Consider the following 17458-nt stretch of genomic DNA (forward strand, 5'->3'; position numbering starts at 1 on the left):
CTCAAAAACTTGTCAAAACACTCAAATAGCATTTGAGACAATAATTCAATGTTTGAATTCAGGCAACATTATCTTCCCCACGGACTGATTCTATTCATTGTAATCTGGTCAAAGAACTAGTCCTTGTACTCTAATATGTTCTTGTTCTGCATTCACTGCTTTTTTGTTGTTGTTTTTTGTTTATTTTGTTTAAGAGAGAGTCTTGCTCTGTCGCCCAGGCTGGAGTGCACTGGCATCTCGGCTCACTGCAACCTCCACTTCCCGGGTTCAAGTGATTCTCCTGCCTCAGCCTCCTGAGTAGCGGGGACTATAGGTGTGCACCACCATGCCTGGCTAAGTTTTGTATTTTTAGTAGATACGAGGTCTCATCATGTTGGCCAGGCAGGTCTTGAACTGCTGACCTCAGATGATCTACCTGCCTTGGCTTCCCAAAGTACTGAGATTATAGGTGTGAACCACCGTGCCCGGCCATGCATTCACTGCCTTTAATAAAAAGCATATTAAATCTTGTTTTACAACCTTGAGATTCTGCTCTCTCCTTTTTCTCTTTTCCTTTTAAATATAACCATAAAAAGTGTTTCATCATTGCCTGGAATTCTTACTGACCTAGCTGTTTCTCACATTGTATTCGCTTGTTAATTTATAAACTACATTTCAGCTAACTATATGCATTATGCTGGCCTGAATGTAATTAATAAAAGTTTATGTTTATTGTTTTGTGTTTTTGATCTTTTAAGTGGCTTGTCACTTCTGCAGTTTCAGCTGAGCTCTGCTAATGTCTCAACTTCATTTTACTGGGTTCCAGTGCCCTCTGCTGGTTATGTTTCCTCTAAGAAATAAGCTAACTTGATCATGACTGTGGCTAGCATTATCGTTTGATAATAAAGTGGGTAGATCTTTGACCTTGTCACGTATCACTTAGGTAACACATCCTAATTTGTTTGATATTTACCTAAGTGAAAAATATTGCCGGGTCAGGCATGGTGGCTCACGCCTGTAATCCCAGCACTTGGGGAGGCCAAGGCAGGTGAATCGCTTGAAGCCAGGAGTTCAAGACCAGCCTGACCAACATGGCATAACTCCATCTCTACTAAAAATACAAAAATCAGCCAGGCGTGGTGGCGCACACCTGTAATCCCAGCTACTCAGGAGGCTGAGGTGGGAGATTCACTTGAAACCAGGAGGCGGAGGTTGCAATGAGCTGAGATTGCACCACTGTACTCCAGCCTGGGCAACAGAGTGTGAGACTCTGTCTATAAATAAATAAATAAACTAGTGAATTTTTAAAAAGTATAATTAAATACATAACAATAGTAGCATATAGGACAGAAAGGAGGTTAATGGAGTTCTAAGGTCTTTGCGTTATCCTGGAAGTGACAACAGTTATAATTAAACTTTAGTGAGTCAAGGAAACAAAAACTAGAAAAGGATGTATATTAAGCTAATAGAGGTAGAAATAGAGGAATACTTTTTAAAAATGTAATCCATAGGAAGGTAGGAGAGAAGAAAAGAACACAGAACAGGTGGACAAGTAAGAAGTATATGGCAGATTTAAACCAGAGTTTTTAGTAATGACATTGAATATACATTATTTAAGTATTCCAAAGAAAAAACAAAGTTTACCAACTGGATTAAAAACAATGTTGCTTATGTGCAAGACTCTATCTATCTATCTGAAACACATACATAAATGAAATGTGGATCCAGGAAAGCTAAAAATGCAATAGTGTAAATACTAACCTAAAGAAAGCTGACAAAGCCATACTGACATTGGATGAAGTAGACTTTAAGGAAAGATGCATTATGAGATAATGAAACGTGTTCCAGACTGATTTAAAAAGGTTAATCTACCAGGAAGATAAAATAATTCTAAACTTGTGTTACCAAATAACTGGCCTGAAAATAAAAGCCAAACTGACAGAACTAAGAGAGAGAGACTAATCCGCAGTCACAGTGGGGATCTTAACTTACCTTCTTAGTAACTGTTAGAACCAATCGCAAAAGGAAAACAATGAGAAGACAAAATTGAACAATACAGTGAAGAAATTTAATCTCATATATGTATATACATATCTCACTGTACTTCAGAATATACTTTTGTTTTTCAAATGCACATGGAACAAAATTGATGGTAAAACTGGGCCATAAAACAAAGCTAAAAATTTTTCCAAAAAAATGGAAAACGTGAAATGTTTCTCAATCAAAGAAAATATGATAGATATCAATAACAAAAATACAGCTAGAACCGGGCACAGTGGCTCATGGCTGTAATCCCAGCACTTTGGCAGGCTGAGGTGGGCAGATCACTTGAGCTCAGGAGTTCAAGACTAACTTCGGCAACATAGCTAAACCCTCTGTCTGCAAAAAATACAAAAAGTTGACAGGCGCAGTGGCATGTGCCTATAGTCCCAGCTACTCAGGAGGCTGAGGTGGGAGGATCACTTGAGCCCAGGAGACGGAGGTCGCAATGAGCCGAGAGCGTGCCATTGCACCCCAGACTGGGTGACAGGAGCGAAACCTTGTCTCAAAAATGAAAAAACAAAAGCTACAGCTAGAAAGTTTCTACATGTTTGAAAATTAACTAGTATATTTCTAAATAATCCACAGATTGAAAAAGAATAAAGGGATGAAAATACAGAATGTCTACATTTGTGAGATATGGCCCAAACCGTGCTTAGAGGGAATTGTATAGTTTCAAAAGCCTATATTAGAAAAGAAGAGAGCTCAATATTGGTGAAGTAAAAATTAGAAATACTAAAGAACAGAATATAAGGAAGTAGAAAACAAACATGACATTGAACAAGGAAGCTAAAAGCTAGTTCTTTGAAAAATCTAACAAAAAAATGGATAAGTCCTTGACAAGGAAAATCAAGAAAAATGAGAGAAGACAGCAAAAACCAATATTAGGAATGAAAAGGAGGATTGCTACAGATGTTCCATTAAAGTGATTTTTGGAGGATATTATGAAAAAAATTATGCTTATAATTTTGAAAACTGGAGAAATTTACAGAAAGTACAGTGTAACAAAACTGACAAGGAGGAATTAAGTATGTGAATATTCTTATATCACTTAAATTTCTTATAATTAAAAAGAAATTATAAGATGGCTTCACTGTTGAACTCTTCCAAGCATTGGAGGAAGGAAGGTCATACTTGCATATACCTTTCCAGGGAACAAAAAGGGAATACTTTCTCACTTGCTTTTTGAGGGCAGGGAGCCTTGATACCAAAATCATATAAGAACATCAAAAGAAAGGGCAATTTCAAGCCAATCTTTCTCAAATATAGATACACAAGTCTGAAACAAAATATGCCAAATCCAGCAACATAACAAAAGGTAATACAACCACGTTGGGTTTCTCAGGAATGGAAGATTGTTTAAAAATTCAAAAATCTGACCGGTTGCAGTGACTCATGCCTGTAATCCCAGCACTTTGGGAGGACGAGGGCAGGCGGATCACTTCAGGTCAGGAGTTCGAGATTAGCCTGGCTAACATGGTGAAACTCCGTCTTCTCCACAGGCTCTTCCTCCTACCTGTCCTTTAAATGATGTTCCTTAGGGCTTTCTCTAGGCCTTCTACTTCTCCTTTACTCCATGGTTTCAGTGTTCATTTATGTTCTCATAACTTCTAAACACATTACTCCAGCTTAGTTTGTGACACTTGAAAGCGTATTTGTCTGTCTATTGGACATCTCTATTTACATGTCTTACAGGCACCTCAAACTCAGCATGTTAACTGAACTCATCTCCATAGCCCCTAAATCTGCTTCTCCTTGGGAAGGTAAATGGTTCAGTAATGACACCAGCATTCACCCTGGGAGTCTTTACTTTCTTGACCAGCATCTCTATACTACCCTCTGTCCCCAAGATCTAAACTCTCTGAGGATAGGAACCTATTATGCTTTATTCAACAGTGAATTTAACAATCCTTAGAATAAGACTTGGCATGTAGTAGGGGCTCAATTATATTTTGTCAAATGCATCTTCCCCCCTTTCTCCATATTCACTTTGGTTTCTGAACTCTGTTAGTTTTTATCTCCTAAAATCTATTCATTCCTTTTTATGCCTGTAACCCCTTACCTAACTAAGACTACCATGTGTTACCTGGACTACCATGAAGGGACCAAAGGCTGAGTGGGTGGCTGCAATTTGGAAGAAGAGGTTTGGGGTTAGGACATATGTACATTGCTGGTAAAATAGCTAAGACGCAGCATGTAAGCCTTTACCTTTTTCCTTAAAGGACACAACTGAATTCAGACTTAAAACTACATGGTTTGCCACCTCATGATATTTAACTTTCTTTTGTGACCAGTTACCACAGTCATCTGTGTAAGTTCATCTATTCTGAGAGTGAGGGGAAGGTGGATTGGAAGTAAAGGATAAGAAAGGATAATAGAAGGTCTGTCTGTTGTTACTCCATATTTCTAATGACATTCCCACCCCCTTTCTGCTGAAGGCCACTAACCTTGACTTTCCAGATATACAGTGGTGCTCTGTCCCACGTTAATGAATGCCATCAAAAATACGGAATAACAACAGACAGATCTTCTATTATTCTTTATTCTGAATCATGACAATCTGAATCATGACAATCAGAGCATCTTAATCCATTTGGTTAAAGAGGCTCCCAGTTCAGTATTGAAAATTTGAACTCTTTGACCTTTGTGTTTTGTGTGTAAGATAGTGCTATTCTTGGCTTCCTGTGAATTATAAGACAGTTTTGAAAATCCCAGGTTTTCTGTTTGGATTGTTTGAATTGGTATTTCTTAACACATTTCTTGCTGATAAACCAAAATATTCCTGGGGGAGCAGGAATTAAAAATGAGGGCAATAATCTGTCTCTAAGATTTTTTAATCCCTAGATTTGAATTAATGTGCTTGCCTTTTCTCATCCATTTTTCCAGTTTAAATGTTTGTGTTCATGTGTGGGACATGTAGTTGTTAGCAAGTTTTTTTTTTGAGACGGATTCTCGCTCTGTCACCCAGGCTGGAGTGCAGTGGTCCTATCTTGGCTCACTGCAAGCTCTGCCTCCCGGGTTCATGCCATTCTCCTGCATCAGTCTCCCGAGTAGCTGGGACTACAGGCACCTGCCACCACACCTGGCTAATTTTTTGTATTTTTAGTAGAGACGGGGTTTCACTGTGTTAGCCAGGATGGTCTCGATCTCCTAATCTCGTGGTCCGCCTGCCTTGGCCTCCCAAAGTGCTGGGATTATAGGCGTGAGCCACTGCGCCCGGCCAGTTGTTAGCAACTTTTTACAAACACCACTGTTTGACATTATTATGCTTATTTATACTTTTACCTGAACAAACTTGTTTCATCCCCCACCCTATCATATAATTAAGCTCTAGGAGAGCAGGGGCCTTGTCTGTATTGTTCTCAGTACCTTGTGTCAGAGTAAACATTTTTAAACAGTTACTGACTCAAAGAGTCATGCTTCTACATGCGTGCTTGAGTGGTTTTCCTTCTTACAGTATTCTCACCTTTTTCCTTTTTTTTTTCCCCCAAGCATTGGAGAGGGGTCTCCTGAAAACCCTGCAGAAACTAGATGAATATCTGAATTCTCCTCTCCCTGATGAAATTGATGAAAATAGTATGGAGGACATTAAGTTTTCTACACGTAAATTTCTGGATGGCAATGAAATGACATTAGCTGATTGCAACCTGCTGCCCAAACTGCATATTGTCAAGGTAGGTCTGAGGGGGTGATGTCGCATTGCCATTGCCTTGTATTGTATTTACTAACATGGCATTTCCTTTGTGCTCAAAATATTTCTGATCTTATATGACTAGTTGTTTAACTCAATGCTGTTTAGGCAATAGTTGAAACACCCTAGAGTTAGTTAAATGGAAAATTATGTCTTAAAATTGAGGAATATAAGAAAGATGAATTTTTTTTTCTGTGACTGCATAAAAATTCAAAGATATCATGCATGACTTTGAATTGGAGTTTGCCACACTGACTTCTGTTGTCAAATTCTGTTCTGTGATCACACCTGGCTTTCTCTATTCAAGGCAAAAAGTATTGAGCATTTATTATATGAGACACTGGGCTGGGCACATTGTTAAATAGAATAATAATAAGCACTAGTTGTAAATAAAGACCTAAGATAACAAAAACAGATCTAAAATAGTGTATGTGTGTTGTGAAGTATTTTCCAGTGATTATACTCGGCTATCTTTCTGGGTGTCCAAGGCAGTTATTTGCAGTCAGTGTCACACTTCTAAATCCCTGGTTTAGCTCGCAGTCTTGGTCATTATTTAAAATTGGTTAGAATGATGGTGACAGACTTCTTTTCAAATAGAAGCAGTTCTCAAAGATTTAGAGCATTAATTATTTGCTCCCAAATCAGAGATGTGTCTAGCTTACAAGACATAGAAAATAAGTCTGTTAACTTTTGATCTCTTTGTATTTCAGGTGGTGGCCAAAAAATATCGCAACTTTGATATTCCAAAAGACATGACTGGCATCTGGAGATACCTAACTAATGCATACAGTAGGGATGAGTTCACCAATACCTGTCCCAGTGATAAGGAGGTTGAAATAGCATATAGTGATGTAGCCAAAAGACTCACCAAGTAAAATCGCGTTTATAAAAGTGATGTCTTCATGTCTTCCCCTAAGAATATGCTTTCCCTAACAGGCTACTCCTTCTTATAGAGCAGAAATTGTATTTTGCACGAACATGCAGTTATTAAAGATTAGGATCAAGGATAGACAAGGTATAGTAGTTATCTTAAAATATACACTCCGAAGCAGTATTATTTTAAAATCCTTTTACCCTGCCTACCTCCCCTACCCGGGTTCCCCTGTCTTTAATTTGGAGACACTCCACCACAAACTCTTCACTTTAGAGGTAGCTTGCCATCTCTCAGGAGCCCTCACCGTTGTGTCCACTCACTGTGTATAGATGGCAGAACTTTTGAGGTGCAATGTTTAATTGTTAAAATAGTAGCCACGACTTTATCAGGCAGCCCCAAACTGGTGCATAATGCATGGTACAAGGAATATTTATGTATTTTTTGGAATTTTGTAATATTTAGTAAAAGTATATGAAAGGATTGCTACTGTATCAGAAATCCTGTTTCAATTTAGTCTATCCTGGATATGTACTAACGACTATTACCACCAGAGAAGAGAGCTTTCTACAAAAGTCACTACAGATTTTGCTATATTGCTTTGTAGATAGATTTTTACTTTTGCCTAAAAGTATTTATCCTTCATACCAATTGTAACATCTGACACCATGTAGAAGCTAAAAGTTTAGAGGGAGTGAAGGTTTTCTCAAGACCTTCCTCAAGCATTTTATCTTTATAAGAGAAATTGATGGGCACCTGATACTCTGTCTAAATATGTTTGGTTACATGTGTTTTGCCCTGTGCCATTCATTTGGAACATTATTGCTTTCTTTATTTTAAAAAGCTTGTTTTTAGGTAATCATAGAGCTTGCTATTTGTACATCTTTTGAGCAACACTACATAAACTGATTTTTAGTTGATTTAGCTATAGCAGTACAATGATTAGTAATGTAAAAATTAACACAGAAATTAACCTAAGGAATGAAGGGCGGGTTTGTCAAAATATCAAGTGAATTTTTATTTCTAAAGTACATTTAATGTAGATGACCTAAAGAATGCATTATCCATCCTATATAAAAAAAAGATAAAACACAGGTCACCAACTTTCTCAGTTCACCCCATTTACCTTGTATAGAGGATTGTTCATTCCTCTGGGACTAAGTTATAGTTATGGTGAGTGTGTCTTTACTGTAGTTTTGCCTGATCTCACTCATTGCACTTCCTGGAGTTAAATTTTCCAGTAGCCATGTTGAGGAATAGCACTCTGCATGTTTTTGTTTTGTTTTTCGGGGTTTTTTAAAATTGAAGTCCTAAACCAGGAATTATTTGTGCTCTAACAAGGGAGGATGAACTTGCCGAAAATAAAACTTTGCCATGTATTTACTCTTTTTTAAAAGACAGAAACAAAACCAGACTTTCTAAGTACTACTCCAAAGACTGTGATTGTGACTATAATACATTTTTGGTAATTTTTTTATACCTAATTTGTATAGGAAGTGCTATTTCTCATAGGCTGTTTCTTGAAATTTTAAGTTTATTGCTTTAAAAGGGCAGTGTTTCTCCCACTTTGATATGCTAACATTTAGTAAGCACTGGCTTTATGGAAGCAGCTTTTTATAAGTGTCCTGCATTTTTTGAACCTATCATTAATTAGCTTAGTATGAAAGATAAGAAAATCTCCATGTCGTATCCATTTGGCTTAGGGAGATTCTTTACCATACCTTTCTTAAAACTCTTTATTGCTTATCAAAAGTTTGAGTACCTGCTTTGTTTTTTTTGTTTTTGTTTTTGGTAATTAAATATTGTATGATTTATCTGGTTCAAGGAAGAAGCACTAGTCAGTTATCTATTGAGAAATTATTTTGCAGTGGTTTTAGTGGGTGAAAGTGTCCCATCTGCACCAGTACACAGGCAGGCATTATCACTCTTCACCTACTTTTTAAATAGTGGCAACTTGGCATTCATTCTGGTGATACTGAACCTTGCCTCATAGCTTAAAGTATAAAAAAGATTCAAGAGCAGTAAGGTTTGTTCTTTCCAGTGCGTGGTGGACCGAGTGGTGCAGGGTGGACCGAGTGGTGCAGGGTGGACCGAGTGGTGCAGGGTGGACCGAGTGGTGCAGGGTGGAGGGCTAACAGAAGAAAGAGCTCCATTCTTCAAAATACGGTGATGAAAATTCATTTTGAAACTCAAATATGTTCATTTTGGATATTCTCCTGTTTTTATTAACCCAGTGATTACACTTGGCCATCCCTCTAAATGTTGAGGAAGGCATGTCTATTGTGATTTTGGTGAAGACAGAATTATTTTTCTCTGTAGAAAGACAGATACCACTTTATCAGGGAAGTTAGTCAAATGAAATGGAAATTGGTAAATGGACAAAAGCTAGCTAGTAAAAAGGACGATCCAGCAACATGCTTTAACCCCATTGTGTGTTTGTGGAAAGAGCATAGTTTAAATCTTGAGAAATTTAGCACATGAAAGTTTTCATAGTAGACAGGTCGTGCCGTATATGAATTGACATCATGGAAAAATCTGATTTTATTTTTACAACTAATGAATCCATTCCCCTTCATTTAAACACTTTCTGTGTTTTCCTTCAGTGAGGAGATTGGAGTCTGAATGGATCTGTTTTCCAAGAGATTCTGAGAAATTTTTGTGTGCAACAGTTGGAAAGCTCTCTATTCTAGCTGATAAAACTTCCCTTTTTTTTGATGTAGATGCAGATATTCTGTACAGTTCTGTTGTCTTTTACTAGGACTGTTAACTTTTATGATATAATTCAAATAAGATTGTATTTCTTGGTAATTTTGGCTTTCACAATTTATCTTTAAATCCTTGAGCAATCTGTATACAATTAAGAGATTTCTGACATTTATTCTTACACTAAGTGAATCAACTCTAGGATTTAGGTGTGTTAACTTTACTTTTGTTGTGTTTTGAATCTCTCCAGAGTCGCATGTAGATAGCATTTATTTCTGTGCACTTAAACCCATTTAGAAAATAACTACAAAGTAAAAATGTAGAGGAAATAGAAATGTATTTTTTCATGAACATTTTGATACAAATTTCATCATTTAATGATTCACCAATTTCTTGCATTAATTTGAATTAAGCATTTAATTCAAAGAGAGGGGAGCATTCATTATTGATATATGTGGGCTTTAAAAAACTCCATCCTTTATAAATAGTCAAGGTTTGGGCCACACAAATTATATTTTTATCATGGAAAAATTTCAACTCCTCAAGCCATCATGTTGAACAGATTGGAGTATTTTCTTTAGAATTTCTTGAACAGGCAAATGAAAGCTTATTATAGGATGCATGTATTTTCTTTTCTCTTTGGAACATCAACATCAGTATATTGCTGGCAGCTATGGTATTAAAAATAAAGTATATTTTCACTATCATAAAGGATTCTTCCCCCCCCCCCCCATGAAAATAAACAACTTGGGGTAAAAGTGTTTTGAGACTACTTTTTTTTCTATGGGTGATTCAGCACATTTAATAGGTTAAAGGAAAAAAAACCATAGGATCATTTCAATAGGTACAGAAAATAACTTGATTAAAATATTCATGTTACTCATTCTTAGCAAAATAGGTACCTTTTTTTAACCTGATAAAGACTTTTATTGAGAACCTATAGCAAATGAAATAGAAGCTAGCTTGTTAAAGTCAAGAATAAGACAAGGTTGCCCTCTGTCACAGCTACTATCCAGCTACTTTCACAGCTACTTTATTTAGAGATATCCTAGCCAATGCAGTAACATCAGTGAAAGGAATAAGGAATGGAAAAGAAGCAACAAAATGACTGCCCTTGGCAGGTAATGATGATGGTGATGGTGTGTGTGTGTGTATAAAATCCAAAATAACTTACAAATACTAAAAATAATTCAGCTGGATTTCTAGTTGCAAGATTGAGGAACAAAATTTAATGTAACTACTATATACAAATAGTAACCACATTGAAAGCCAATAGAGAAATTGGTAACATTGTTTTTCTCTGGAAGAGAATTGGGTGCCTGAGGTAAATAGGTGGGAAATTATCAAGGTATACTTTTAAGTTTTTAGAAATTGGTAAATATACAATTTTTTGTATATACAATTTTGTATATACAATAAAATATATAATTTATTAAAGCACTAATAAACAAAGTGCTTTAAAAAAAGAATAAAGATCCTAAGTGATAGAGGATCAAATCAAACTGTGCAATTCCTAGCCAAGCATGGTGGCTCATACCTGTAATCCCAGCACTTACGGAGGCCAGGGTGGGAGGATTACATGAGGCCAGGAGTTCAAGACCAGTCTGGGCAACACAGCAAGACCTTGTCTCTACAGGGGGGGAAAAAAAAAAAAAAGCCAAGTGTGGTAGCATGAGTCTGTAGTCCTACCTACTTGGGAGGCTAGGGAAGGAGGATCTCTTGAGCCCAGAAGTTTGAGGCTGCAGTGAACTATGATTGTGCCACTGTACTCCAGCCTGGGTAACAGCAAGACCCTGTATCTTTTTAAGTGCAATTCTTTATGGAGAAAAGTACAAGACATTATTGAAAGGCCTAACAGAAATTTGTTCAATGGATAGGCATACCATATTCATGGATGGAGAGCTCAAAAGCACGAAAATTTAAATTCTGACTATTTATAAATATAATTTCCAACAAGATCCTAACAGGTGTTTTTGGAAACTAGATAAACTGATTCAAAAATTCATATGGAAGAGTCATGCCCCCAAATAGCCAACATATATTTGAAGATGGGGAAAGAGAACTTGTCTGACAAGATACCAAGACTTATTAAAAACTTACAGTTATTGATGGGTAGGATATAGGTCACAGCAACACAATACTACTGCTGCAACAACCATAAAAACCTATTAAAACACCAAAATAGGCCAGGTGCAGTGGCTCAAATCCCAGCACTTTGGGAGGCCAAGGCAGGCAGAATCACCTGAGGTCAGGAGTTTGAGAGCAGCCTGGCCAACATGATGAAACTGACTCTACTAAAATTACAAAAAATAAATAACAATAGTGATGGAAGGAAGGTAAGTGGAGTTAAGTACTTGTAAGATTCTTACATTATTTGGGAAGTGGTAAAAGTACCAATTTAAGAAAATGATAATCATGGATAAATATCAGAATTTCTAGGGTAACTACTAAAAGAACTACAAGAATAAATAAAAATCCAAGACTCAAGGAGAAAATGGCAGTTTTAAAAAAGGAAGGACAAGAGGACCAAATGAACAAAAGATGGGACAAATTGGAAAAATAGCAAAAGGTTAACTGTAAATCCAACAGTGTTAGTAAGTTTATGAAATGCAAATGGGTTGAACAATGTTAAGTGTCAAACTGGATAAAAAAATCAAAACCCAATATATGCCATTTACAAGAGACAAATATATGGGCTCAGAAGGGTGAAATTAAAGAATGGAATAGTTAATTCATTGATACAGTAAATAAAAAGAAAAGATGTGACTATCATACAAAGTATGAAATGAAGAAGGATGTTTTACAATAGAGGATATTGATAATCATGAACAATTTATTCACTATGAAAATGTAACAGTCCTAAATTTCTGTGTATCTAATAACACCTTTAAATAAAATAAAAATTGACTAAGCTCAAAGAGAAATAGTCTCCAATTATGAGGACAAATTCCCCCTCATAATTGGAGATTCTTAACATAATTCTCAGTAACTGATAGAACAAGGAGGAAAACACGTGCGTGTGCACATACACATGTACACACATTGGAATAGCAGAAGAGAGAATAACAACCACTTGACCTAATGGATGCATATGGAACCCTGTATCCAACAACTGCAGAATGTACATTCTTTTCAAGTGTATGTGGAACTTTTAGTGAAATAGACCATATGCCGACCCATAAAACAAGCCTCAACAAATTTCAAAGGAATGAAATACAAAACACGTTTTCTGACCACAGTGGAATTAAACTAGAAATCAGTAGTTGAAAGATACCAAGAAAATCCCTAGAATAAGGAACTACTTACAGTAGCCTACAACCCACGCTGATTTTTTTTTTTTTTTTTTTTTGACAGAGTCTCACTCTGCTGCCCAGGCTGGAGTGCAATGGCATGATCTTGGCTCACTGCAGTCTCTGCCTCCCACGTCCAAGTGATTTTCCTGCCTCAGCCTCCCTACTAGCTGGGATTACAGGCGCCCGCCACCATGCCCGTCTAATTTTTGTATTTTTACAAATACAAAAACTGTAACCTGTTGGCCGGGTTGGTCTCTAACTCCTGACCTCAAGTGATCCACCTGCCTTGGCCTCCCACAGTGCTGGGATTACAGGTGTGAGCCACCACATCCTGCGTGAAAATCTAAATTTTTAAATTGAACACACGTACTTATTATATACCAGGAACTATTCTAAACACCTTACATATGTTAGTCTCTTTAACAATCCTATGAGATAGAGACTATTCCCATTTTATGGATGAGCTGAGGTATGTGGAGATTAAGAAACTTGCTCAAGAGCCTGGGAAACAGCAGGACCTTGTCTCTACAAAAAAAAAAAAAAAAAAAAAAAGCGGAGTATGGTGGTGAGAGCCTCTAGTCCTAGCTACATGGGAGGCTGGGGCAGGAGGATCACTTGAGCCCAGGAGTTCGAGGTTGCAGTGGACTATGATCGTGCCATTGAACTCCAGCCTGGGCAACAAAGCAAGATCCTGTCTCTAAATAAGAAACTTGCTCAAAATCCCACAGTTAGTAAACGACAGTCAAAGTTAGGCAATATAACAATACGCAGATAGTGCTCAGCAGTCTTTAAAAGTGTGTCTGCTTTCCTCCTTGAAAGAGTGGACTTGGCTCCCTGGCCCCTGACAACTAAGGTAATTGGTTGCCAGGTAAGCAGAGGTCCAGCTGGAATATACAGATTCTTTAAAAAGAAAAAAAGAATTAGAGACGGGATTCTGTCTGTGTTGCCCAGGCTGGTGTCAAGCCCCTGGCCTCAAGCAATCCTCCTGTCTCAGCCTCCGAAAGTGTTGGGACTGCAGTCGTGAGCTACCGCGCCCGGCCAAGAGCACATTTGGTTTGTCCTGTGGGGCAGGTCTCTCTCACCAAGCAGGAGGTAGAGGTCCCTGGCCCAGAGGAGCCCTGCATCCCCCACCTCCTGCTGTAAGAGGCATCAGCTGGCCTTGTCCCTAAAGCCCCTGCTCGCCTTCCTGCCGAAGTGGCCAGCAGGGGCCGCGGTTCCCCTCCTTTCGGCGCCACTTCTGCAAGCAGGGCTGGGACAGCTGCAGGACCTCGTCAGTTTGGGGAGCTGCCAGACCCGATCTGCAGCGTTGTCGGCTTCCTTCCTCTTTATCAGATTTATCAGGGCTGCTGCGCGCTGCGAAGGCGCCTCCGGCCTCCTTCCCTCCTTCCGGTGTCGAACGGACGCTGCCCGGCGCCGCTGCGAACCGACACCTCTGCGCCCCGACACCTCCGCGCCTCCCCCGGCGGGGCAGGGCAGGGACCCGCTCGCACCCGGGGTGGGGTGGGAGGTGCCAGCGGTATGGGTGTGACGGAGCCAGCCAAAGTCCACGCGAGGTCAGGTCGTGCGTGGGCCTCGGCGCTGGCACTTCTGCACGCCCCTGGTTCTCGGCCCGCCACCGGCAGCTAGAGGAAGCGCTTCGCCCGCGGAACCACAGGGCTGGGCGGCGGTTGGGTCGCGGCAGGGCGAGGGCTCAGCTGCGGTTGGCCCCGAGCAGCGTCCTTCTCCCAGGGGCCCCGATCACTGCCTGGGGACTCGAGAGCGCCCCCGCCGCCGCGCCCGGCGCCGGTTCCCCGCTTCTGAGAGCGCGCGCGGGAGCCCGAGCGAGCCCTCCTGGACACCCGGCACAGGTCGGAGCGCCGACTGCGGGTGGGGGCCGCCTGGACACTAGGAGAAAGGGCCACGGTTCCAGTTGGGGCGGTCCCCGCTCTGCTGACTCCGAAGGGCCTCACTTGTCTGCCAGAAGAAACGGCACCCATCCATGGGGAGGGACGGCCTCGGGACATCCTTTGGGGAAGCCAGTGACACATTTCTGATCCAATTTCTTATAAAATAAGAAATAGGTAAACCTCAGTTTCTTCCTGTGCTTCCTTTGTCTAATTTCCTCAGCCAGATAAAAATTCTCATTAAACTCGATGTACCAGTTATTGTGCTAAAGTTTTTAAAATGTTTCAAGTCTTTTCATATTCTCAACAGTCTATTAGAGGAGGGACTATTCTTGTCCCTATTTTTTTTTTTTTTTTGAGAGGAGTTCGCTCGTAGCAAGGTGAGTGCAGGTCTAGCTTCAGCTCCGCCTCCGGTTTACGCCATTCTCTGCTCAGCCTCCCGAGAGCTGGGACTTGCCCGGCTAGTTTTTGTATTTTTAGTGAGAGGGGTACCGGTTAGCCAGGATGTTCGATCTCCTGCCCGTGATCCCCCGTCTCGCTCCAAAGTGCTGGGATTACAGGCTTGAGCCACCGCGCCCGGCCGTCCCTATTGTTTTATATAAAGAAACTTAAGTCTAGAGAGGTTAAATAATTTGCTTAAGGTCACACCGGGAACCGATAGAGGTCATCTGGCTCCAGAGCTTAACATCGCACTGGGTTGGTTGCTGTCACCTGCCCTGTGCAGGGTTTAGTGGAGACTCGGGGAGGCTGATTTCCTCTTCTCTTCTCTTCTCTTCTCTTCTCTTCTCTTCTCTTCTCTTCTCTTCTCTTCTCTTCTCTTCTCTTCTCTTCTCTCCTCTCCTCTCCTCTCCCCATCCCCTCCCCTCCCCTCCCCTCCCCTCCCCTCCCCTCCCCTCCCCTCCCCTCCCCTCCCCTCCCCTCCCCTCCCCTCCCCCTCCTCTTTCTCTTTCTTTTCTCTTTTATTTTTTATTTTCTTTTCACAGACTTTCACTCCCGTTGCCCAGACTGGACTGCAGTGGTGCAATCTCGGCTCACTGTGACCTTCAGGGAAGCTGATTTCTTAGCCCAGGTGTGGAACTGCCCAGATCTCCTCAGCTCCCCAAGTGTACTCTTCCTCCTCCTCCTCGGCCTCCTCCTCTTCTCTGCCTTCTCCTCCTCTCCGCCTCGTCCTCCTCCTCCTTCTCTCTCTCTCTTTAATTTTTTTAGAAACAGTGTCAAACAATCCTCCTGCCTCAGCCTCCTGAGTAGGTGGAACTACAGGCACGTGCCACTCCAAGTGGCCTTTCCCAGCAGGAAGTTTAGGAGCCTAATGAGGGCAATGCAAGCAGAAACAAATGGTTCCAATACCATGTACCAAGTGCATTGGCACCACATTTCTGGGTAAAAGGGTCCTGCTTGGCAGGGGGGACTTTGAGGGGTCAGGGAGGGCAAAAGGGACCTCCCCACCTCCTTGTCTCAGAGATGTTCAGGCAACTCCCTGCAGTCTGCAGAGGTCACTGTAAGCCAGCAGACTCGTTCTCATGTGGCTGAATGGAGGTTTCCCAATCAAGGCAGGGACAAGAGGAGAAAAGCCCTGGGCCCTCTCCATTCCCTTCCTTCATAGACATGCTTTTAAAAAATGATGTAAAGCCCGGGCATGGAGGCTCACGCCTGTAGTCTCAGCTGCTTGGGAGGCTAAAGTGGGAGGATCGCTTGAGCTCAAGAGGTCAAGGCTAGAGTGAGCTAGGTTCACTGTGCTGCAGCCTGAACCACAGAGTGAGACTCTGTCTCCAAAAATAAAAAAGAAAAAAGATTTAATCTCATCTCTTAAATAATTTACTGCGGTCTTGCTGCTAATCTTTACCGATCCTCCAAGAATTCTATGGTTTATGCCAGCGTCATGAGTTTGCCTCTTACTATTTGTTTATTTTTGGTCAGAAAATGTAAATAAATGTAAAAAATGTACATAAAGTGAAGCCCAAATCACTGGTGCACAGTATTGATTTGATTATCAATGAAGATTTGTTGTTGGTTCAATCTGCAGTGTTCTAAAGTTAACTTTCAACTTGAAATTCTAAGCCAGCTTGCATTATCAGATGTTTTTTAGAAGCCATGATGGCATCAAGCTGGAAATATTCCAGGACTCTCATCTCATTGAAGAAAGCTAAGGATGAGTGACTCACTCAAGGCTCTGTTGGTTGCAGAATGGGGACTCCTTGGCTCAGACTGTGTGTTTAGCATAAACATATGATGGCAACTAGGCTGGGACAGAGTTGCTACTAGAATGACATCTTTATCCCCTCTTGTCGGCTTTCAGGGAGTTCCCTTACTTCCTAAGGAATGGGCTTACATAATCCTTGGCAACCAGAATCTTGATTTCATGTTTACAAATATATTTATCTAATGTTAAAACACACGCACTTAACTATATGGCACGCTCTATTCATTAAAAAATAATACTGTTGAATGCCTCCCGGGTGCAAGGCCCTGGCTGGATGTGAATTAATGAAGACACGTGATTTCTGCCTTTAAGAGGCTTCCAGGATCACAAGGGAGAAAAGACATGAACACAAATAACTGGGCCATAAAAGCAGAAGGTGAGAAACGATTCTCAGGAGACTAAAAGTGCTATTTATTCATCCATTCACAAAAATTTATTGAACCTACTTTATGGAGATTCATAAAGGGAACTTTTCAGTAGAAAACCAAAAGGGTATCAGGGAGGATTTTTTTTTTTTTTTTTGTACAGGTTTTGAGTTTTTTAAGTGATTATCAAAGCAATTCTGCTCCTTGTACAAGTTTTGGAAAGTACAGAAAAGAGTGAAGAAACACATACACAAATTTCCCCCAAATTTACCACCCAGAGATGACTATTTATAGTGTGTTTTCCAGCCCATTTGGTGAGGATTTTTTTTGTGCCTTTAAGGATTTTAGAGCTTAATTTCTATTACAAATCTGTTGTACCAGAAGCATTTTCCCACATCATCTGGAACTCTTGATTTTTTTTTTTTTTTTTTTT

General features: G+C 40.2%; 1 protein-coding gene across 1 annotated transcript in view; it reads left to right on the top strand.

The window, feature by feature from the left end:
* The window catches only part of CLIC4 (chloride intracellular channel 4), a 97765-nt gene extending 87723 nt beyond the window's left edge, over positions 1–10042 (top strand). The window contains exons 6-7 of the mRNA XM_010355719.2: positions 5512–5693; positions 6421–10042. Of these exons, the coding sequence (XP_010354021.1) occupies positions 5512–5693; positions 6421–6585 (347 nt within the window). The 3' untranslated portion in view covers positions 6586–10042. The remainder of the gene's footprint in view (positions 1–5511; positions 5694–6420) is intronic.
* Positions 10043–17458: the final 7416 nt, after the last annotated feature.

Source organism: Rhinopithecus roxellana, chromosome 12, assembly GCF_007565055.1.
Source record: "Rhinopithecus roxellana isolate Shanxi Qingling chromosome 12, ASM756505v1, whole genome shotgun sequence".
NCBI classification, from domain to species: Eukaryota; Metazoa; Chordata; class Mammalia; order Primates; family Cercopithecidae; genus Rhinopithecus; species Rhinopithecus roxellana.